Below are 21,397 nucleotides of genomic sequence, written 5' to 3' on the forward strand. Positions count from 1 at the left end.
TCTCTCAGGCGAACAGAACGATATGGCACCCCCAGCCCGAACTGTGGGTTCTGCACCTCTGGCTTCTCGATGGGAGCCTACGGACCTCCCTGAGAGCGTGCTAAACACAATATCTCAGGCTAGAGCACCCTCTACAAGGCGGCTCTATGCCCTTAAATGATCTGTCTTCTCCGCCTGGTGTATGGCGCAGACCCAATTTCCTGCGACATATCTCTGATATTGTCCTTCCTGCAGGAGCTGTGGGATAAGGGTCGTGCCCCTTCCACGCTCAAGGTCTATGTAGCAGCCATAGCAGCCTCACACACCCATATAGCTGGCCAGTCAGTGGGCAGGAACAACCTAGTTGTTTGCTTTTTGAAAGGGTCTAGGAGGCTCAACCCACCTTGCCCTGTCACCGTCCCTACATGGGACCTGCCCACGTTGTTGAGGGCTCTTAAGAGCCTCCTTTCGTTGACCTTCGTCCCCTGACGCTTAAGACTGCTCTGCTACTAGCATTAGCATCGGTAAAGCATATGGGAGATCTGCAGGCGCTATCAGTGAGCCCCACCTGCCTCGAATTCGGGCCCGACGACTCTAAGGTCATCCTGAAACCAAGGCACGGTTATGTACCTACAGTGCTCTCTACGCCATTTAGAGCACAGGTGATAACTCTATTGGTGCTTCCTCCTTCGGAGCAAGACCAAGAGTTGAACTTACTCTGTCCCATCAGGGCGCTGAAAGTTTATGTTGAGCGTTCCGCCCCGTTCAGGCGGTTGGATCAGCTATTTGTATGCTTCGGTGGCCGCACCAAGGGTTGTCCGGTTACGAAGCAGAGACTTTCCAAATGGATATTTGACGCAATTATGCTAGCATACACTTCTTTGGGCCTCTTCCTGGGCCTGGTCTAGCGGTGTGTCCATTGCAGAAATTTGTGTGGCGGTCGGCTGGGCCTCGCCGTCCACATTTGCTAGGTTCTATAACCTAGAGAGTCTTTGACCGTGACAAGCTCAAACTCTTAAGTTAGTTACTTGTTGATTCTCGGCCCCTGGGGCGTCGAGGTTGGCCCTCAGTGAGTTCCGAGGCTGTACTGAATTATTCCGGGACGATGATACAAGGCTAGGCCGACCTCTCTGAATTTAGCCCTACTGCCCTTTGCGGGGCTTCCCTGCAAAATACTTAGTCCCTCTGGGCCCCCCTGGGTGCTTAAGGCAAGTTCAAGTATTAGTCGTTCCTCTAGCATAGCACGGCGGGATTGTACTGGTTCCCCAAAGCGAATGACCCCGCCCATTCTGGCGGGCTTTGGCAGGCTTTACCGCCGTAGGCTCGTGCAGCTCCGCTGCCGAGCCATTGGTTCGTTTTTAATACACTGCACGAACCAATGGCCGTGCAGTTACACTGCGTTATTAAAAGGCTTCAGTCATCGAAGAAAAAGGAGTTTTTCCCCAAAGCGTCTTAAACAGACGCAGTATGAAGGAGTTTTTCCCAAAGCGTCTTAAACAGACGCAGTACTCGGTCCGTATCTCAGGGAACCGAGGTTACGTTAGTAATCGAGTACGTTTTGTTAATATGCAGTGTAATGAGTCTAATTTAAATGACAATGACTTAATTTAAATACAGCATGGCTATTCTAATATTTAGTAGCTGGTTAAACTGGATTGTGGATGGTAAGTGAATACGATTTTTATACTGAAGTAATGTGCACAAAACTGATTACAAAGCAACTTAACTTGTTAAGTTAGTTATTAGGTGAAAGTGAAAAAACACAAATACCGTATCACAGTGGTAATGTCTTGCATGTGCTTACGTAAAAAGCTAAAGCATATTCCTTATGTTTAACTTGCATGCATTTAGAGCCCTGTTCCATTGATCAGATTGGGCTTATTGAGTTTATTTTCGTCCCCAGACCACGCTGCCCACAGCAGACCCATCACAGGACAATCACACCGCTGCCATCACTAAGATATGTGACGCAGACGCTCCTGAAGGTAAGACCGTCATTCTTTATCACCCACAGAGTGGCCGACTTCAGTGGATAACGCTTCACCATACCATAGGGAATGGTTGGTGAGGAGTTTTAAAGAGATTGTATCATGGAAAGTGTTTTTTCTTGCCTATTTGAAGATAAAAAAAAAATTCCTGCAAAAAAGCCAGTTATTACAGAGGTCATTTACATATGGAGGTGTTAAATGTACAGTAGCAAAAGTATCCAGTTAAATTCTAAGGGGCTAATATATATACGCGTTTATGCATTTTTTGTGCAAGAAGTCTTGACTAACATTATACAGTAAGTGGACTTCAGGGAAAATAGGGTAGTGTATTGGCCATTTAAAGAGTCTGTGGCTGTGGAGTGCAAATGTAACTGCCCACATTTTTCACACTTGGTTCATATTGTTCCGATTCATTTTCTTCATTGTGATTTAAAAAAAAAAATCAGTAAAGATTTCTAAGCCATGAACTAAACCAACTCTGAGATGAATGACCACAGTAAAAACTTGAAAAGGACAAAAGATATACTACTGTTCAAAAGTTTGAGGTCAGTAAGGTTCAAAAGTTTTTGGTCTTTTTTGGAAAGAAATTAATACTTTTATTCACAAGAACAGATTAAACTGGTCAAAAATGACAGTAAACACTTGTATATCTTTATATTTCATAATTTCTATTTCAGATAAATGCTGTTCAAAGAATCATGAAAAAATGTATCACGGTTTTCACAAAAAAATATTAAGCAGCACAACCAGTTTTCAAGATTGATAGTAATAAGAAATGTTTCTTGTGCACAAAATCAACACATTATAATGATTTCTGAAGGATCATGTGACATTAAAGACTAAAGTGGACTGCCATCACAAAAACAAATTAAAGTAAATTAATTAAAAAATTCAAAATATAAGTTCAAAATAAACTTTAAAATATATTAAAATAAATATACAGCTGTTTTAAAATGCTATATTTCACAATATTACTGTTTTAATGTATTTTTGATCTAATAAATGCAGATTTGATTAGCTTAAGAGACTTTAAAAATCATTAAAGAAATCTTACTGACCCCAAACTTCTGAACAGTAGTGTATATATGTCTGTGTATTGTGTATCAACTTATCCCATGAAACACTGTGAATTACGCAACTGAATCAAAACTGATAGTACAAGATAAAACTATAAATGTATAAATATAAAATAAATATTTTATTAGTTTATTGCAAAATAGTCATTTGTATGCAAGTGGTTTGAGAGACTCAGTTTCATCATTCTCAGTGCTTCATGGGCGTGAATCTCTTGCCACAATTTACATTTTCATGGTAACAGCAATTGGTGTCTTCAGAATTATGGGTAGTTTAGTTCTTCACTGGGAATTTTGCAATTAAACTCGACTGAAATCGCACTTCAGTGATGTCGCGTACATCACCCATTAACAACCTCAGAGCTCATAGCAGGTCTGTTTTGAAAGGTTTATTTGTTATTGTTCAGCATCAGTTTCTCTATGGAGAAAATAAACAGGATTTTTACTTCTGGAACCCTACTGTTGTGCTATGTTCTATATGCAACAAACTAATATTTGCTTATTTTCTCGATTACAGTGCTGGCCATGCAGATAAAAGTCCAAATAGAATCCAAACGGTCCTAAATATTTATTTGTACGTCAGTTATGAAGAGATGAGCAGAGTACTCCATAAATAGAATGAAATAGATTTAGCAGAAGACAGCATGAAGAAGAAGCAGTAGTATTAATGACGCTAGATGTCATTGTTTCAAGCGACGCTAGATGTTTCAAGCGACAGCTGAAAACCCATCTCTTTCGAAGCTACTTGACTTCATCATAAAAAAAAAGGTGTGACGGACCATTGCTTTTTTGTACTGCTGTATCTGAATGTATCCAAGTGTTTGGTTTTGTGTGATCAGCCAATGAGGAAAGACTGTAAATAGTCTTGATAATACAAAGATGTGAAGTTAGATGTCGTGCCTGCTGAACGTGACCCTTGCAGCTTTTCTCTGTGTTCATTACAGAAGGGTGAGACGGCAAATAACAGTCTGTCGGAGAGAGATCTCCATTAATTAAAATGCTGTAAAATTAGTGGCTTAAACCAGCAAATGTGTTAATTACGATCAATAAGGTTAATTGCCACCATACATTTGCGGTTAATTGCAGATAGATCCGTGTGTGTTGAGTGTGCCGCACACAAGGCGGAATCTAGATCAACATATTATAGACACTGCACTCAGAGATTTTATTCTCACGATGGCAGAAGAGAAAAAAGGCAGCTTAAAATACCAAACAATGTTGGGATTTACTGTAAAAGCTTTGATTTAGTGTTTTAACAGCGTGATATTGTGCTCTGCATTGTGATGAGTGATTTTAAGCTCTTTAACATCTAGTTAACTTAATACCAGGTCTGTCTCTTAGTGTGTTTTTTGACACATTTTTTACAAGATCAACTTCAAAACCTGGGAAATGGAGCTATAAGTTATTCCGAAATGTCACGGTGGATTCGGATCGGATTGGTTATGGTTTGATATACTGCCATCCAGCCTGAGAGTGCAGCCATGATACTGTTTTCCATCCAGAGGAGGGCACTCCGATATTACATTCCAATCACATTGGAGGATATTGGAATAATAATGAAATCAAAGATATTAATATGCAATTGGATCAGTGAACCAAAAAGAAGTGGCCAATCTTCCTTAATTTCCTTAAGACGTGTCCCCCATCAGCTGTAACCTTTCTTAAAATACACCTCTCTATGCTGGGCTAGATTCCACCTGCTAATTGCTTCTCACTCACTTCAGGTCCCCAGATTGTGCTAGAATATCAGACTGACAGACTAAGAAATTCTTCTGCTCTCCATTTTTATCGGCTGCTATTAAAAATTCAGGTCATGTTAACGCTGACTTCAGCCGCAAAGTGATCGTATTAGCTAGATAGTTTACATTTTCTGAAGAAAATGTTCAAAACTCACTCTCACAGTTCCGGCAGCGTACTGTATTTCTATGCTGTTGCTAGGGTGTTCTAGGTGGTTGCTAGGGTTGTTGCTACGCAGTTGCTGAGGTGTTCCGAATGTTTGTATGTTTCTGTGCTGTTGCTAGGGTGTTCTAAGTGGTTGCTAAGGTAAATTGTTTTTGGCATGTTTCTATGCTGTTGCTAGGGTTTTCTAGGTAATTGCTAAGGTATTTTGAATGTTTTTTGGCATGCTGTTGCTAGGGTGTTCTAGGTGGTTTCTAAGGTGAAATGTTTCTACACTGTTGCTAGGTTGTTCTAGGTGGTTGCTAAGGTGTTCTGAATGTTTTCTGGCATATTTTATATGTGGTTGCTGCTAGGGTGTTATAAGTGGCTGCTAGGGTTGTTGTTACGCAGTTGCTGAGGTGTTCCAAATGTTTTTATGTTTCTATGCTGTTGCTAGGGTGTTCTAAGTGGTTGCTAAGGTGAATTGTTTTGAGCATGTTCCTATGCTGTTGCTACGGTGTTCTAAGTGGTTGGTAAGGTGAATTGTTTTTTGGCATGTTTCTATGCTGTTGCTAGGGTTAATAAGTGGTTGCTAAGGTGAATTGTTTTTGGCATGTTTCTATGCTGTTGCTAGGGTTTTGTAGGTAGTTGCTAAGGTGTGTTGAATGATTTTTGGCATGTTTATGTTCTATTGTTCTATGTTCCTATGCTGTTGCTAGGGTGTTCCAGGTGGTTGCTAAGGTAAATTGCTTTTGGGATGTGTCTGTTGTTACTAGGGTATTCTATGCAGTTGCTAAGGTGAACTGTTTTTAGAATGTTTTTATGCTGTTGCTAGGGTGTTCTTGGTGCTTGCTAAGGTGGGCTGCGTCTTAACGCTCTAAAATGCTGCCTTCGGAGGCAGCATTCCAAGGCGGGAAGGCAGCAAGGCACTTCCATATCCAAATTCTGCTTAACATCCTGTCTCCGGAGGTACCTTCTTCTGATCGAATTTTGAAGGCAGCATAGATGTATCCTTCGCTGCCTTTGATATCCCACAATCCTGTGCGTTCCATTCCGTGACGGTTGAGCTAAAAAATAAAGATGGCATCTGAAAGTTGCGTTTGGTGGTCAGTTTGTGTGTAAATGTATATTTCTGACTAACGTTTTGCACTTTTGATGTTATTTCTAGTGAGAAATTAGTATTATAGTAATCAAATATTTGTTTAGTTATCACTAAAACTCGTTCTAGTTTGTTGTAGATCACTAAACCGTTACACTGCCTCAGAAGCCTGTCCGGAATCAGTTTCATGAGGTTCCTTCGTGCAAAAACGCTGCCTGCAAAGTCATTGCCTCATAAGGCAGCGAGGCAGCAAGTCAGCTGCCTAGGCTTTCGGACGCAGCCATGAATTGTTTTTGGGATGTTTCTGTGCTGTTGCTAGGGTGTTCTAGGTGGTTTCTAAGGTGAAATGTTTTTGGCATGTTTCTACACTGTTGCTAGGGTGTTCTAAGCAGTTACTAAGGTGAATGGATTTCAGCATGTTTATTCTGTTGCTAGAGTGTTCTAGGCAGTTGCTAAGGTCAGTTGTTTTTTAGCATGTTTCTGTGCTGTTGCTAGGGTGTTCTGGGTGATTTCTAAGGTGAAATGTTTCTACGCTGTTGCTAGGGTGTTCTAGGCGGCTGCTAAGATCAGTTGTTTTTTAGCATGTTTCTGTGCTGTTGCTAGGGTGTTCTTGGTAGTTGCTAAGCTAAATTGTTTTTGGAATGTTTCTACACTGTTGCTAGGGTGTTCTAGGTGGTTAAGGTGAATGATTTTTGGCATGATTATTCTGTTGCTAGGGTGTTCTAGGTGGTTGCTACACAGTTGCTGCAGTGTTCTGAATGGTTTTTAGCATGTTTCTGAACTGTTACGGCTCAGATCCCTTCAGTGTAAGTAAATTCCACTCATTGTATCGCCTGCCAGGTGAAAAGAAAATGTCAGATTGCTCTGAACAGTAATAGCACACCTAAACAAGCCGCATGATTTGAAGTATCATTCAAGTTCGTAGCACAAACGCCACGAGTTGTACACGCTGTTCAAATCCCTCACTTTTGCTATGAGCAACAGTAATTATGATGTTTTCCTTAGCAAATACCTTTAATGATAAGATGACAGAAATTAGTTGCGTTGCATTAGTCTGTGCCTGCGTGAATGCTTCTCCATATGCCTCCTTCAAACAATGCTCTGTATCATAACCCAATTAAGTCTCTCAAAGCCAAAATGAGGCGCTGTCTCACACAATGGAGGATAAATCTGTGCAACAGAAGTTGCTCTGCGGGTCACCCGAAATTGATCCATCTCCAGTTGACTCGCACTTTAGAACCAGCATAGTTTTAAGCCGTCTGCTTGCCAACCAGCACAGCCTCCCAATCTGTTTGTGTGGGTTTTGGCCTTTTCCCATCTGCGGTCGGTCAGTGGAGCCCAGTCATTGTGTTTCTGCCACCTACCCGTCATCAGCAAAATGCCTCATTACTGTTTTCAGATAGAACAGCGCAAGACAAGCTGTACACCGTCCATTAGCACGGGACTCTCCGTCGCTTCACAGCGGGAGATGTGATTTCCATTTGCTTTTATTACAATTACTGTTCACTATCAGTATGATACAGCTTTTGGCAAAATGGACGGAAAAAACATGGTGCAGTAAACGGTTTTTGACAATCTACATCAATCTGGAAGCATTTGAAATGTTCCCCGATATTAGCTCATTTTATCTTAGAGTTTCCTCTACTGTGGTTTGAATCCATTAGGCATGCTGAGTGGAATTAAAAGCTCTCAGCAGTTTGTTTGTGGTATGACTTAATCGACAAAAATGCTTATTATTTAGTTTTTTTGTTTTCATTTCTGAATCATCTGTCTTCCTCTTTCTCCAGATGGCGTATCGCAACAAATATTTGACTGTTCCTGTGGTTGCCTCTGATATTGAGACTCTCGCCTCATTATCAGGGTTTGATTTCTGTGATTGGAGTCACTCTAGCTGAGAGGCGGCTGTTTTTCACCCCAAATGATTTCTCAGATCATTGCAGTGAAGTCAGATTTGTTGTTTTTGTTCTGGATAATAGGAACAGGCTAACGGTTTATTTTCCAAAAAGGGACCATTTTTGATCTGCTTAATGTTGCCTAGAGTTGTCCAGCTTGGTTTAGGAAGGTCAGTGTGAACGATTGTTATTGTTGACATGATTTATGGCTATATAATGTCCCGTGGAGGTCATTCATATAACCATCATTAAGCAGCCACTCAAATGAAAGATAGTCAAGCTGTAACAAATGAAGTGTGCTTGATATTTGGGCTACTGTATGAATTAGTGTTCATTAAGTTCATTTTAATCATACACATAAGATGGTTGGCACTTACAGTATAGGGACAAATATTTGAGGATGTTGAAATGTACTTCTACATTAATTTTACAAATGTATGAAATATTTAATTTTGAGTTAATTTAGTTGACTTCATTCACAGGTGTGTGCATATTATTATATGTTATGTTATGTTATGTTATATGTTGACTATTTTTGCTTTCAGTGTGGCTTATCCAACTGATTATATGTAGTCCGGATTACGTAATCAGATTCCAAAAATTAAATACTTTTAATTAGGTGATATTACGTTTTAAAATATTCATAATCAGACTATAGTTACTTTTTCATTGATTACTTGATTACATAATGTTCTCAAAATTGCAGCAAGTTATTCATAAAATCATTTCTTAAATGCTTTAAATTTTAAAGTGGCCACCGTATTAACAAATAAAATATTTCCTCTTTTTAGTAAGTGTTTTATTTTAAATAGTTTTTATTTTGAAAGTGTTCCCCTTCTTTTTATTTAACTTTTTAAGATTTAATTATTAGCTTTTTTATCAATTTATAGCCTAAATCCCCCTCCCCCACCACCCACACAGTTCCTTCGCAAGTACAAGTTTTCAAAACCCTGATGCAATGTAATGTTTAATGCACTTGCATGTTGTTGATAACAAAGAATGGAATATATTTTCTTTTTCTTTGTATTTTTATATCAATATGGTACAAGACTGTCCTAATCAAATCAATGTGATAAATAAGTTAGGTTAAAAGTAATCAAAAAATCTAAAATGTGTAATATTGCCTAAAGGCTGAGCACCACCTTTCATCTTTTAAGCATTTCGGGCTCTTTTTGTATGCTGGCCAAAAAATGCAGCTCATTTTTCCCCAGTGGTTCGGATGCTGATGGTTGTAGTGATTAATATGATGCTCATGAACACAAAAGTTTCCCTTGTTGAGCTCTTTTTTGTCTTGAAGAGAAATTAAGGACTTCTCGTTTCCTCTTTTAAAGAGTAATAAATGACAAAAGGCATGTTAAAACAGAGTGCCTCAAGTAGCCGCTTAATTATTGTAATTGAATGAGTAATCAATTCAGTCCTTTCCCCAATTCTCTCCAGACTCTTCTCTCAGCATATCGACTGTCACTTTGAGACCCTTGATGAGACGCTGAGCTTCCTGGCCCCAACGTGTGCTCGTCCACTCGTACCTGTTGACCTGCAGCAAAAACCCGCCCAGCCAGCTGGCCTGTAGATGAAAGAATTGAATAATATCGACTTTTGCTCACTCGCTCTCCTTTTGTTGCCGTTTTTCATCTGCAGTCCTCTCGCTCTGCCAGATCTTTCCCTCTTGTGCAGCAACCCGAGTCTTCTCATCACTCTGGAAGCTGCTCTGTCTTGCGTAACAGCCGTTGCACAACCAGGCGTGAGTGGGAGGAAGTGTCAAGCAGGGAGAACACGTGCGACAGGGAGGGTGTTGCATCCAACCGAGAGCATCTCTCCCCGCAGGGCCCGACCCGTGCTCTCGAACCTCGCCACTCTCACGCCTCAAGTTGACAGAGCAAGAGGCGAGTCCTGCTTCACAGAGCACAGCTTGGATTGGCAATAATGCCGGGGTTGGGTTGTCCTTCAAGCTCCTGGAGGAAGTGCTTTGTGTTTGAGTGATGGAGAGTGTCAATTAGTGCCAGGCGGCATGATGGGATATACCGTGCGACGGCAGACATGTGTCATCCGGTAGCGGTTGTGCTGTATGGAGGAAGATATATTTGTATTGCTGGTTGTGTGCAGGACTGCTTTACATTATTTTCACTTGAGAGGGAAATACGGATAAATGTGAAAATACTGAGCATGACATATTCTACACAAGTCAAAACGTGGCAGAACTAGTTATTATGGGGTGTTGTGTTCAGTTGCGTATGGTTGCTAGGCAACATTGCATCTTCACACATTTATATAGACTTCAGTTCATGTGCAATCACAGATGTATGCATTTTGACTATTTTATGGCTTTGAATATGGCATCCAATGAGAGTTTAGTGTCTTTATTTGTTTTGTGCAGTTGTGCATATTTTTTATAACTTTACATTTAAACTCTATAGCATATATAGCATCGTTGCACTTTGAGCATCCTGAGTTTGAGTCCTGGCTCTTGGACCTTTCCCACTTTGCTTCCTGTCTACTCACTGTTCTATTACAATAAAGGCAAAAATGCTGAAAATAAATCTTAAAAACAAACACTTTACGTATAAAACTGACACACACTTTGTAATTAAATATATAAAATCTATATGTTTGTTCTTATTTTCAGTCATGTATAAATGATATTTTATAATTTCATAAAGTATAAAATAATATATTATATTAAAATAATTTTATATATTTCAAAAGTTTCGATCAGTAAGATTTTTAATGTTATTTAAAGACATTTCTTCTCAAATATAAAAAATACACATATTGTGAAATATTATTACATCTGGAAATAACTGTTTTCTATTTTAATATACTGTAAAATATAATTTATTCATGTGATGCAAAGCTGAATTTTCATAATCCATTACCCCAGTCTTCAGTGTCACATGAGCCTTCAGAAATCACTTTGATTTATTAACTTAAACTGTTCTATTACAATAAAGGCAAAAATGCTGAAAATAAATCTTAAAAACAAACACTTTACGTATAAAACTGACACACACTTTGTAATTAAATATATAAAATCTATATGTTTGTTCTTATTTTCAGTCATGTATAAATGATATTTTATAATTTCATAAAGTATAAAATAATATATTATATTAAAATAATTTTATATATTTCAAAAGTTTCGATCAGTAAGATTTTTAATGTTATTTAAAGACATTTCTTCTCAAATATAAAAAATACAAATATTGTGAAATATTATTACATCTGGAAATAACTGTTTTCTATTTTAATATACTGTAAAATATAATTTATTCATGTGATGCAAAGCTGAATTTTCATAATCCATTACCCCAGTCTTCAGTGTCACATGAGCCTTCAGAAATCACTTTGATTTATTAACATAATATGCTGATTTATTATGTTGGAAACAGTTTTTGCTGCTTAATATTTTTTTGGGAACCCGTGATACTTTTTTCAGGATTCTTTGATGAATAAAAAGTTAAAAAGAACAGTATTTATTTGAAATAGAAATAACAATATAAGTCTTTAACATCACTTTTTATTCATTTAACACATCCTTGCTGAAAAAAAAATTAATAATAATAATTACCTACCCAAAACATTTGAACGGTAGTGTAAATACATTTTTTTTTAAATAAATGCTGTTCTTTTTTACTGTTTATTCATCAAATAATCCTGATAAAAGTATCACAGGTTCCAAAAAAATATTAAGTAGCAAAAACGGTTTCCAATATTGATAATAAATCACTTTTTATTTTAAGTTATTATTTTAGAATAACATATATTAATTTATTTTATAATAATGTAGCTTTTTTATTGTGTTTTTAACTCAAGTTACACAAGACCAGCAGAAAACACATACATACTGATACCGTTATATAAAATTAGTCATGTTGTGATATAAGATTTCGGTCATACCGCCCACCCTTAGTGTCAATTAAACAGGAGCTGGGATTCATGGGATCTTGCTATGCATTCAGAATTTGAGTTCAAACCGCTGCTGAAGTCATCTGAACTGCTGAATGCACAGCTATGGAGTTCATTTGACAAAAGGCACCGCTCGTGTCTTTATGTGCTTTTTTATGCATTCAACAGGCAACTGCATTATCGTTTTCCTGATCTCCCTTATTTTCACAATGCCTCGTTTTTCGGATTTATTTTTGCTCCTGCATGTCTCTCTTCCTGTCTTTCTCTCTGCATTCATTTAATGATATTATATCTGTTCATTTTAGTTCAGATATATGCAGTGTATCGGGAGGATCAAGTGTTGTTGCCATGGCTACCATCCACCAAGTCACTTGGTGTGCCAATTGATTCAGGAGCCGCAAATTAAAATGAAACTTACAATATTCTGCTCTCCCCTCCAGTCGGCCAGGCATAAATTTCCTCATCCTGTCAGATTGATTTCTAACCATGGTATAATGAACGCATGATGCTCGTCTGGCTCTCAGCAAATGCACAGATGTGGTTTGTTTGGAAAAATATATCCTGTTGATTTTTACGGCACTGATCATAAGAGCTCCGAGCGCTCCGAACGAGTAAGAAAATAAATAATAGAGATTTAAATATTTATTCCTCTGTTAAATTATTAGGCATTTTCAGACACTCAAAAGCAGATTAAAATACTTTAGTTTTACTGTGAAAAGGATTAGTTCTCTTTAAAATGACAAAAAAGTCATTATTTACTCATCCTTGTGTTAATTCAAACAGTTAGAGTTTCTTTTTCCCCCCTTGGAATAGAAATGGAGATGTTAATATTGCCCTTTTTCAAACAATGTGGAATATGTTGATTAGTAGGTCTGTCAAGCTCAGAAAATGCACCATAATATTAATCCATATGACGTGTGCATTATATATAGAGTCTTTAAAAAGTCATACAAGAGTTGACTTTAGGCTCCAGGAGGCTTGGAATATAGTATAGAAGTTTAAAATATCTAAATGTTTTTTTCTTGAAAAAAAAACTTCTTTTTTATCAGTTCCGGGTGATAAATAATTTTAAAATGTTTTGGCTTCACTCTTGAAGGGATATTTCTCCCCCAAATTAAATATTGTCATCATTTACACTTTTTTAATGTAGTTTTTTTATATATATTTGTGAATTTCTAACATTTACACAGTTAAAAGGAAATCCTATTCACATAGTTGTGATCAACTTTACCTGATTAACTTTAATGTCATTTCTCAGCATTCATTTGTTTTCTCATAAACCTCTCAGAACTTTAAGGAACTCTAAGAAACTCTAATCCACTGTTTTAATTAAATTCTCATTCACCGTCTCACTGGTGTACCTTCAAAATCTGCTCAGGCCTCAGTTTGACTGAAGGGAACAAAATTGGCACTTAAATCTCAAGCACACCTATGACATTTTAATATTTCAGCACGTTTTTTTTTTTTTGAGGGAATGTCCATAAAACATTAAAAAAGTACCAACAAGTTTCATGGTGCTGCTTTCTTTTTGTTCCAAGTTCCATGGAACTACCTGCTTTATCTTTTTTTTTGTTGAAGTACAATGTAATTTTTGAATCATTTACTCACATATTATCTAAATTTCATAGTATTGCCATATGATGTAATCATAGAGCCTAACACACTAGTAAACTTTGTTTTAGTTGAATGGTGCATTAGAAAATGTGATTCCATAAGGGTCATAAGTCTAACATAGGAAGGCAGGGCACATATTTTAATGCTGAAGAACTCAAGTGCTCACCTCATTGTCAGGACTGTTCCCTAGCAACAGCATCAGGGATGTTCAGGAGAGAACGCTGTTTGATGTACTCAAAGATGGCAGATACTTGCGCTCGTTTTTTACAATACAATTTCTTCAAAACACAAATCACTGTTAAGTCAGTATCTGGATGAATTGGGCCTTGTTCTCACAGAGGTCAGCAGATGCCAGTCATTCTGTTTGTTGAGATTCTTCACCATATTGTGTCCTCCTATAGCTTCAGATGCTGCTGTAATGAAGAGACAGGAAGATATTACACAAATGTCAGTGATTGATGAATATTTTGAAGGACAGAACAGAAATAAGTTATTTTATGATAGAGTTCTATCAAGGGTGCTTGTTGAATGCAATACAGGAAATGTGTTTTTCAGAATAGGCGAAGGCCACAGTTGTTTCACTGAAATATTTTTATAGCATAGTATATTATGAATGAGAGTCCAGTATCTTCTGAAGAACATTTACCTGGAAATATTAACAATGTCCAGCGCAGTGTCATCTAACATGGAAGAAACTTACTGGCCAACAAAACACTTTCTAACTTTTAAAGTAATAAAAAAATTGTTCATAGTTTACTTGTAATTATGTCCGTCTATATATAGAGTAGAATAAATGGGGTCTGGAGCGGTCAAGCTCTGAAAAGGAATAAAAAGCAGAAAAGCAAAAAATTTTGAGTCTTATGAAACCATATGATCATCTTTTTTTGGTGAGGAACAGAGTGAGTTTTAAATGTAAAGGTTTGACATCAATTACATGAGATTTGAGAGCTTTGCCATTTCAAAGTTTGCACTTAGACATTTAATATACAAAATATCTAAAATATCTGGTGAACCTCAGTATTGAGAAATCCATGTCTTATTAAAATTATGAGACTAATCAAGCTAGTTGATTGGCTAGCTAGAACTTTATTTCCAATTGGTCCTATGGAAACTCCTCATTCCATGTTTCCAATTCATTTCCACTAATAAATGTATTAATTTGTTAAATAATACACGCTACTGTTCAAACTTCTGGTTTTGAAAGATTTTTAAATGTTTTTGAAAGAAGCCTCTTATGCTCAGTAAGGCTGTGTTTAGTTGATCAGAAATACAGTAAAACTTTTTAAATTTAATTTATTCATGTGATGGCAAAACTGAATTTTCAGCAGCCATTACTCCAATCTTCAGTGTCACATGATCCATCAGAAATTATTCTGATATGCTTATTTAATGTTCAAGAAACATTATTAATGTTAAAAACATTAATAAAGCTGCTGTTTTTTGATAGAAATCCTGATTTTTCAGATTCTTTAAATAGAAAGTTCAAAAGAACGATTAATTAAAAATAGAATTGTAACATGTAAAAGTCTTGACTCTCACTTTTGGTCAGTTTAATGCATCCTTGCTGAATAAAAGTATCAATTTCTGTAAAAAAAAGAAAAAAAAACCTTACTGACTGCAAACATGAATAGTATTTTATATATTACTTTAAATATGTATTTTTATGTGTTTAAATCCAGAGCTGTATTCAGATCCACTGCTATTCCTTGAGGTATTCTAAAGATGTGAAGTATGCACTTGTTCTATTTTCTTTCTCCATGCACATTTACCCAGAGAGGTGCTATGGATGACTAGTGTGAATCACGAGTCACGTGAGTCTGTCTGTTATATTGCTGCTATAAATATGAGGATTGGTAACAGGTGAGAAAGCAGCTCTGATATCACTCATGCTCTACTGCTGCACTCCTCCACTCCTTTTTCAATCTGATTTCATTCTAACCCCACAGGATTATTTGTAGTGAAAAGTGCCACTCTTTGATTGTATGCAATTTCGCACTCGATCTGACGCCTTCCCATTCTGCAGTTTCCTCATACACTCACCTCTTTTGCTGCATCTTCTCTTCCCCTTGAGGTCGTTCTGAAAAGCCCCTTGCCTTCTAGCTGCCTGTTTTTGGCTCTCACTTTTATTGCTTTGTGATAAAGATTAGCAAATGCTCCAGTTAAATCCTTTTGAGAAATCGGTGCCAAATTTAGGCATCTGTTGGCTTAAAAAAAAGGCAGATCGAAAGACAGAGGGAAGAAAACAAGCAGAAGTGAAATGTGCATTTGCTTCCAATATAGTGACTGATATCTAAACTATTTCTATCTGTTTTAGGCATAGCAGAGCATTTGTGATTATAGTCCTCATTACAAGAATAGTTTATCCAAAAATGAAAATTTTGTCATCATTTACTCACCCTCATGTTAAACCTAAACCCATATGACTTTATTTCTCCCACAGAAAACAGCAGAAGACTTCTAGCTCCATGCAATTATAACAAATGACGACACACTTTTAAAAAGAATGAAAAAGTGTCAAGATCAGTGTTAGGGAAAGTTACTTTTAAAAGTAATGCATTAGAATATTGCGTTACTCCATAAAAAGTAACTAATTGCATTACTTTTATGGAAAGTAATCCATTATGTTACTATTGCGTTACTATTGCTTTTTGTCACCTGAGCTGGGCTTGCTTATTTATTTTTAATAACAACAAAAAAAAGATATATTTTTGCCAACTGTAAAGGCCCTTTCACACCAAAAGTGAAATTAATAAGTCTCAAGTGCCTCTGCACCTCACTTCCAATTTCTCGCAACAAGGGGACAGGAGGTGTCAGTAAATAAATAGGAAAACAAAATAACTTGCATTACTTATTTGAAAAAGTAACTCCGATATTTTTTTGTAAATTTAAAAGTAATGTGTTGCTTTACTAGTTACTTGAAAAAAGTAATCTGATTACGTAACTCATGTTACTTGTTACAACACTGGTAAAGATGGATTGCTAGATTATATGTTAGATTTATATGAGGAGGGACAGACCAAAATGTAAGTGAAAATAAAAATCTTGACATTTTAACAATTAATTATTTTGAGATTAATTCTTTCAATCCGTCAGTTCATTTAGTTCACAAATGGTATTGATGTAAAGAATGAGTCATTCTTGAATCAGACAGCATAGTGATGTCTGATTCATGACTGATTCATAACTTTGAGCCTGATCTTTTCAATGCATCAGTTCAACCAGTTCACAAAACTCATTTAAATGATTCTGATGACTGAATCAGATTCTCAAGCTGATTTGCTTGACTTATTGATCTGGTCACATTGTAGTGCATGCATCATATGGACCAATTTTATGATGCTTTTATTATGCTTTTGTAAAGCTTACACATCTCGGTTTCAATTTATTTCAAATGCAATGAAAAGAGTGACCAGTGCAATTCAAAATCCTCCTTTTGTGCTCCACTGAAGAAAGAAAGTAATTCAGGTTTTGAATGACATGAGAGTGAGTAAATGATGACAGAATTTTCTTTTATTGGTTGAACTATCGCTTTAAAGGGGTCATATGATGCTGCTAAAAAGAACATTATTTTGTGTATTTGGTGTAATGAAATGTGTTTCATTCTCTCGCTCTCTCTCGGACGCACTCGGTCTCTCTCGCGCACTGTCTGTTCCTCTCGCGCACATTTTCGGTCTCTCTCGCTCTCTCGGACACACTCGGCCTCTCTCGCGAACTGTCGCTCTCTCTCTCTCCGCGTTCATCGATCGCTTGTTTTCCTCCCTTTGTGGGTTTCTTAGTCTATCTGAATTCACCCCCGGTCTGGCGCATAGAGAGCTGGCTATAATTACTCAGCTAAGCACTAAAACAGAGCAGATAATTAAGGAACACTTTAATTAATAGCCACGTCAGGCACAGCCTGGCGCGGGTCCATGCCGCCACGTGCACCCTATGGTGTTACTTTAGTGGTAGATTTGGACCAATGGTACATAGAGAGAATCTAATGCATCTTAATGCAGTCTCATTTAAGCTGATTCAGACCCAGTGCACACAGTTCACAGACACATGCTGTTACTGAGACTCCAAACAGCTACAATAGCATTCATTGCGCACACTGTACATAGTCATTGATATAACAGACCTGCATTTTTTCATTTTAATATATATTAATAAAGCAAGTAATGAAAAAGATTAGATTTTTTGTTTCTGGCATACCCTAAAGTAGTATGTACTGCAGTATCATGTTCGAGGATGACTGAACCATAAATGATTTGTGCCTGTGTATTAGTACAGTGGGTCATTAAGCTTCAGTTACAGTTAACTTTGAGTGCTTTTTGGAAGATTCAAATATGAGATAAGAGAAATTTGCATATAGATATTGGCTATTTGGGTTTTTTCACATCTGGTAGTGTGACTGTAGGGTTCTGGTCAATAAGGAGACTTTCCATCAGTATTCTAATAGAAGTCAGCTTATGCTGTTGATGATCATAAACGTTATGACCTGCGGCATTATCTGGGACAAATGCAACCATCGGTTTACTCACAGTTTTAACTAATTGTAATTTTATTGTATTAATTTTAAATATGCTTTTTAGTTAGTTTAGTGTCAATTTTAACCTTCTTGTTTCAGAATTTACAATAGGCATTATTTATTTTATTGTATTTTATTACAACAGTATTTATATATTTTGTAGATAGATATTATCATTTTATATACTCGCAATATACTACCAAATGTTTTTGAAAAAAGTATCTTTTGCTTCCCAAGGTGGCATTTATTTGATATTATTAAATATTATTACAATTTAAATACCTTTTTCTATTTTGATATATTTTAAAATGTAATTTATTCCCGTGATGGCAAAGCTGAATTTTTGAGAAGCCATTACTCCAGTCTCCTTCAGAAATTTTTGTCCAAACTGTTTTTTTTTTCAGTATTCTTGGATGAATAGACAGAAATTATTTGAAATACATAGTAACAATGTAAAAGCCATTGCTGAATAAAAGTTTTTTTTTTATTTTTTACTGCTCTCAAACTTACACAAACACACACACACACACGCTTCAACAGAATGTTAGTTGCAGTTTTTGAAATGTTTGAAATTGTTGAAATGTTTATTTCAATGAATGATTGTGTTTTTATTTAGTTTTTGTTGATGATTATTTTTTAAGTAAATGTTACAGTAATCAGCATATATATGATGAGATGAGAAACAGACGGATTTTGACTTGAGTACAGCATTCGTAATGAGGAGCTTTTTATAAGTCACAGTGGGTTCATCATCATCAGTTGTGTTTCTGGTTGATGGTATCTTAGAGACATCTTAGAGACATAATATCTAGACCTCAAGACAGTTGTACAATTGCTCTCCAACATGAATCTGTAGGTGGAGGTCTTCGTCCATGTCAGAAAGTTTGCAGGCGGGTGAAGAGGGTAGGGTGGTTTTCAACATCCATCTCTGGGGTCCACTCAGATTGAGTAGAGCCAGGCAGCTTCCCGTCGAGAGCACTGGTCCGAGGTTCAGTGAGCCTGGAAAACTCGGGTACATGAACGTGAAATGTGCAGAGTGCTTTTAGAAAAGCAGTGTAGAAAAAAAGACCAAGACAAGCAAAAACCCCAAACCAAACAAACAGAGAGGTTGAGAGAATGTTCTTCTCATAGGGAGAAAGCACTTTTCCTCTATTTCCATCCTGTTCTTATTCGGTGTGTATACAGAAACAAATGAGTCATGATTAATAATGCATGTTTTCAGAGAGGGCTGCCCCGCTGCACTGACCACACACTGAACTCACACTCTGCCACGCGCTTGCTCTCAGTCACTTCCCTCAGTTCAATGGATAATTCACTCAGAAATTAACTCACCCTCATCTTGTTCCAAACCCAAATGCTGTTATATTTTTCTCAGAAATGAGAAAACTGTGAAGAATTGTTTATCAGCTCTTAACCGTTATCATCTCTATAATGACGGTTCACAGTGACCGAGGGCTGACGAGATATAAAAAAAGAGAAGCACTATAAAAGCGGTCCAGATGGCACTACATTCAAACTCTTTATGTGAGGAAAAGATACAAATTGAAATTATTATTCACAAATAATCTTGCCCTCCCCCAAAGAACACATTTAGCATGCATCCGTGTCCAAAATTGTTATGTTACCAATGTCATTTTGACATTAGTGATAGTGAAGCATCATTTTATATTGTGTATGTGTGTCAAAGACGAGACATCCCGTTTTGGTATCTGCAATAAATTAAAATTTCAAAAGTGATTTTACATAGACATCATATTAAAAGTATCTGCTTTAATGTTTTAAATAACTTTTGTGACAATAAAATGTCAAAATATGGGTGAAAAATGTTCTGTTGTCATTTAGTACAATACATATATTTATGTAAAAAGGAAACAACATACTTATTCTCACCTGCTTATTAAAATATATAAAAGAAAAAGTGATCATACTAAATTTTATTATGTTTAAATGATTACAAACTTCTTGCTGACAAAGATTGGTAAAGATATAAAATAAACAAAACTTAAAGCTGTGTTAAACGTTTGTTTTGATGCTTGAAAACCACTTTTTAATCTTTGATTAACCATATATTAGTAGTAGTAGTATTTTTATATATACATTATACTGCAAGCAAATCCTTTGTTTTATATTGCATTATAATTAATTATAATTATATAATTATAATGGTATTATGCCATTATTATAATGACATTATATGACATTGACATTTAAAATGATTGATGATTAAAATTAATTGTATTATTTTTTTTCCGACAGTGTAATCATTTATCAATTCTAGGAAAGATTATTTTCCTGGCCAAGAAAGAATAACTTTCCTACATCATACAGTACTAGCATTAACTTAGCATGTAGCAAGATCAACTTTCAGTGACTTCGAATTGTGAGCAGCACACAGAGGCAATCAATTGTGAATATAAGGGATTTAATAAATGAAACTACAGCTAACATACAACAAGACTAAGCAAAACACTTATATCCAAAATGAAGGAAAGTAAGGAAAGAGAGAGAGAGAGAAGAACAAAGAATGGCAGTATTTAGCATCAATTAACCACAACCTAATGAGAATCATCAGAGAATCAAAAATCAGACTCCAGGGTGATGAGTCTTGGAGAGTGTGTCTCAAAGGGTTTGAGCCATGATTGGTTTGGGTTAGGGCAGGGCTCCAGACTCATTCTTCCCACTGGTCGCTCTTTTGCGACCAACTTTCTCAGTGCATGAGCATATGATTTGGTCGCAATTGTTTTTTTGATTTTTTTTGCTACGACATGGGGTTAATCAGTGCATGCTGATGAACTTTTATCATAGTTTATAGTTATATGGAAACGAAAGAGGATAACATTCAACCTGTTCTTTTTCATTAGTAGTATTATTTGTGATTTGAATTTTGTGAACGGGAGTTCCTCTTTTGCTGTTATAACACAAGCTGCGGGCTTCGGATGCTTTCGCTTTTGAATTTGCGATCTTGGTGTCACGTTTTACAAGAAAAGGTAATTGTCTGTTTTGCTTACATCTATACCTTTCACTTTTTAAGACTAAAACAAAAGATGGATTCATTGTTATTCTTAATTAAAAAGCACAACAACAATAAAACCGTAAGATACAATGACAAACAAGCTTACAGAACCTTTATTAACAAAAATGAATAAGATGAGGCATGGCATACACCACATGCTGTATTATATACAGGCTAATAAATTACAGAACATTTAGCAAACACTGAGGAATCAAATAAATAAATAAAAGAGAGCCTCCATAGCATATCGTGAGGTAAACGGCAAAGATAACACAAATGAAAACAAAAAGAAAAGTAAAACTACACTTGCTGTCGGTGACAGTGCTTGCATGTTTTTTTTCCCCACAAGAATACCAACATGTTCACATTTGGTTTAAGAAGCGGTCTTTTACTTTACTTTAGCATGAAAACCATCCATCGTTTCCTCAATATTCGCGTCATTTTTGCTGCG

General features: G+C 36.5%; 1 protein-coding gene across 1 annotated transcript in view; it reads left to right on the forward strand.

Moving 5' to 3' along the window:
- lmbrd1 (LMBR1 domain containing 1) overlaps nt 1-21,397 on the forward strand; it is a 107,966-nt gene that overhangs the window by 79,759 nt on the left and 6,810 nt on the right. Inside the window, exon 14 of the mRNA XM_016456540.1 lies at nt 1,883-1,964. Within this exon, the coding sequence (XP_016312026.1) occupies nt 1,883-1,964 (82 nt within the window). The remainder of the gene's footprint in view (nt 1-1,882; nt 1,965-21,397) is intronic.

The sequence above is a fragment of the Sinocyclocheilus anshuiensis genome, unplaced genomic scaffold (assembly GCF_001515605.1).
Source record: "Sinocyclocheilus anshuiensis isolate Anshui unplaced genomic scaffold, SAMN03320099.WGS_v1.1 scaffold407, whole genome shotgun sequence".
NCBI classification, from domain to species: domain Eukaryota; kingdom Metazoa; phylum Chordata; class Actinopteri; order Cypriniformes; family Cyprinidae; genus Sinocyclocheilus; species Sinocyclocheilus anshuiensis.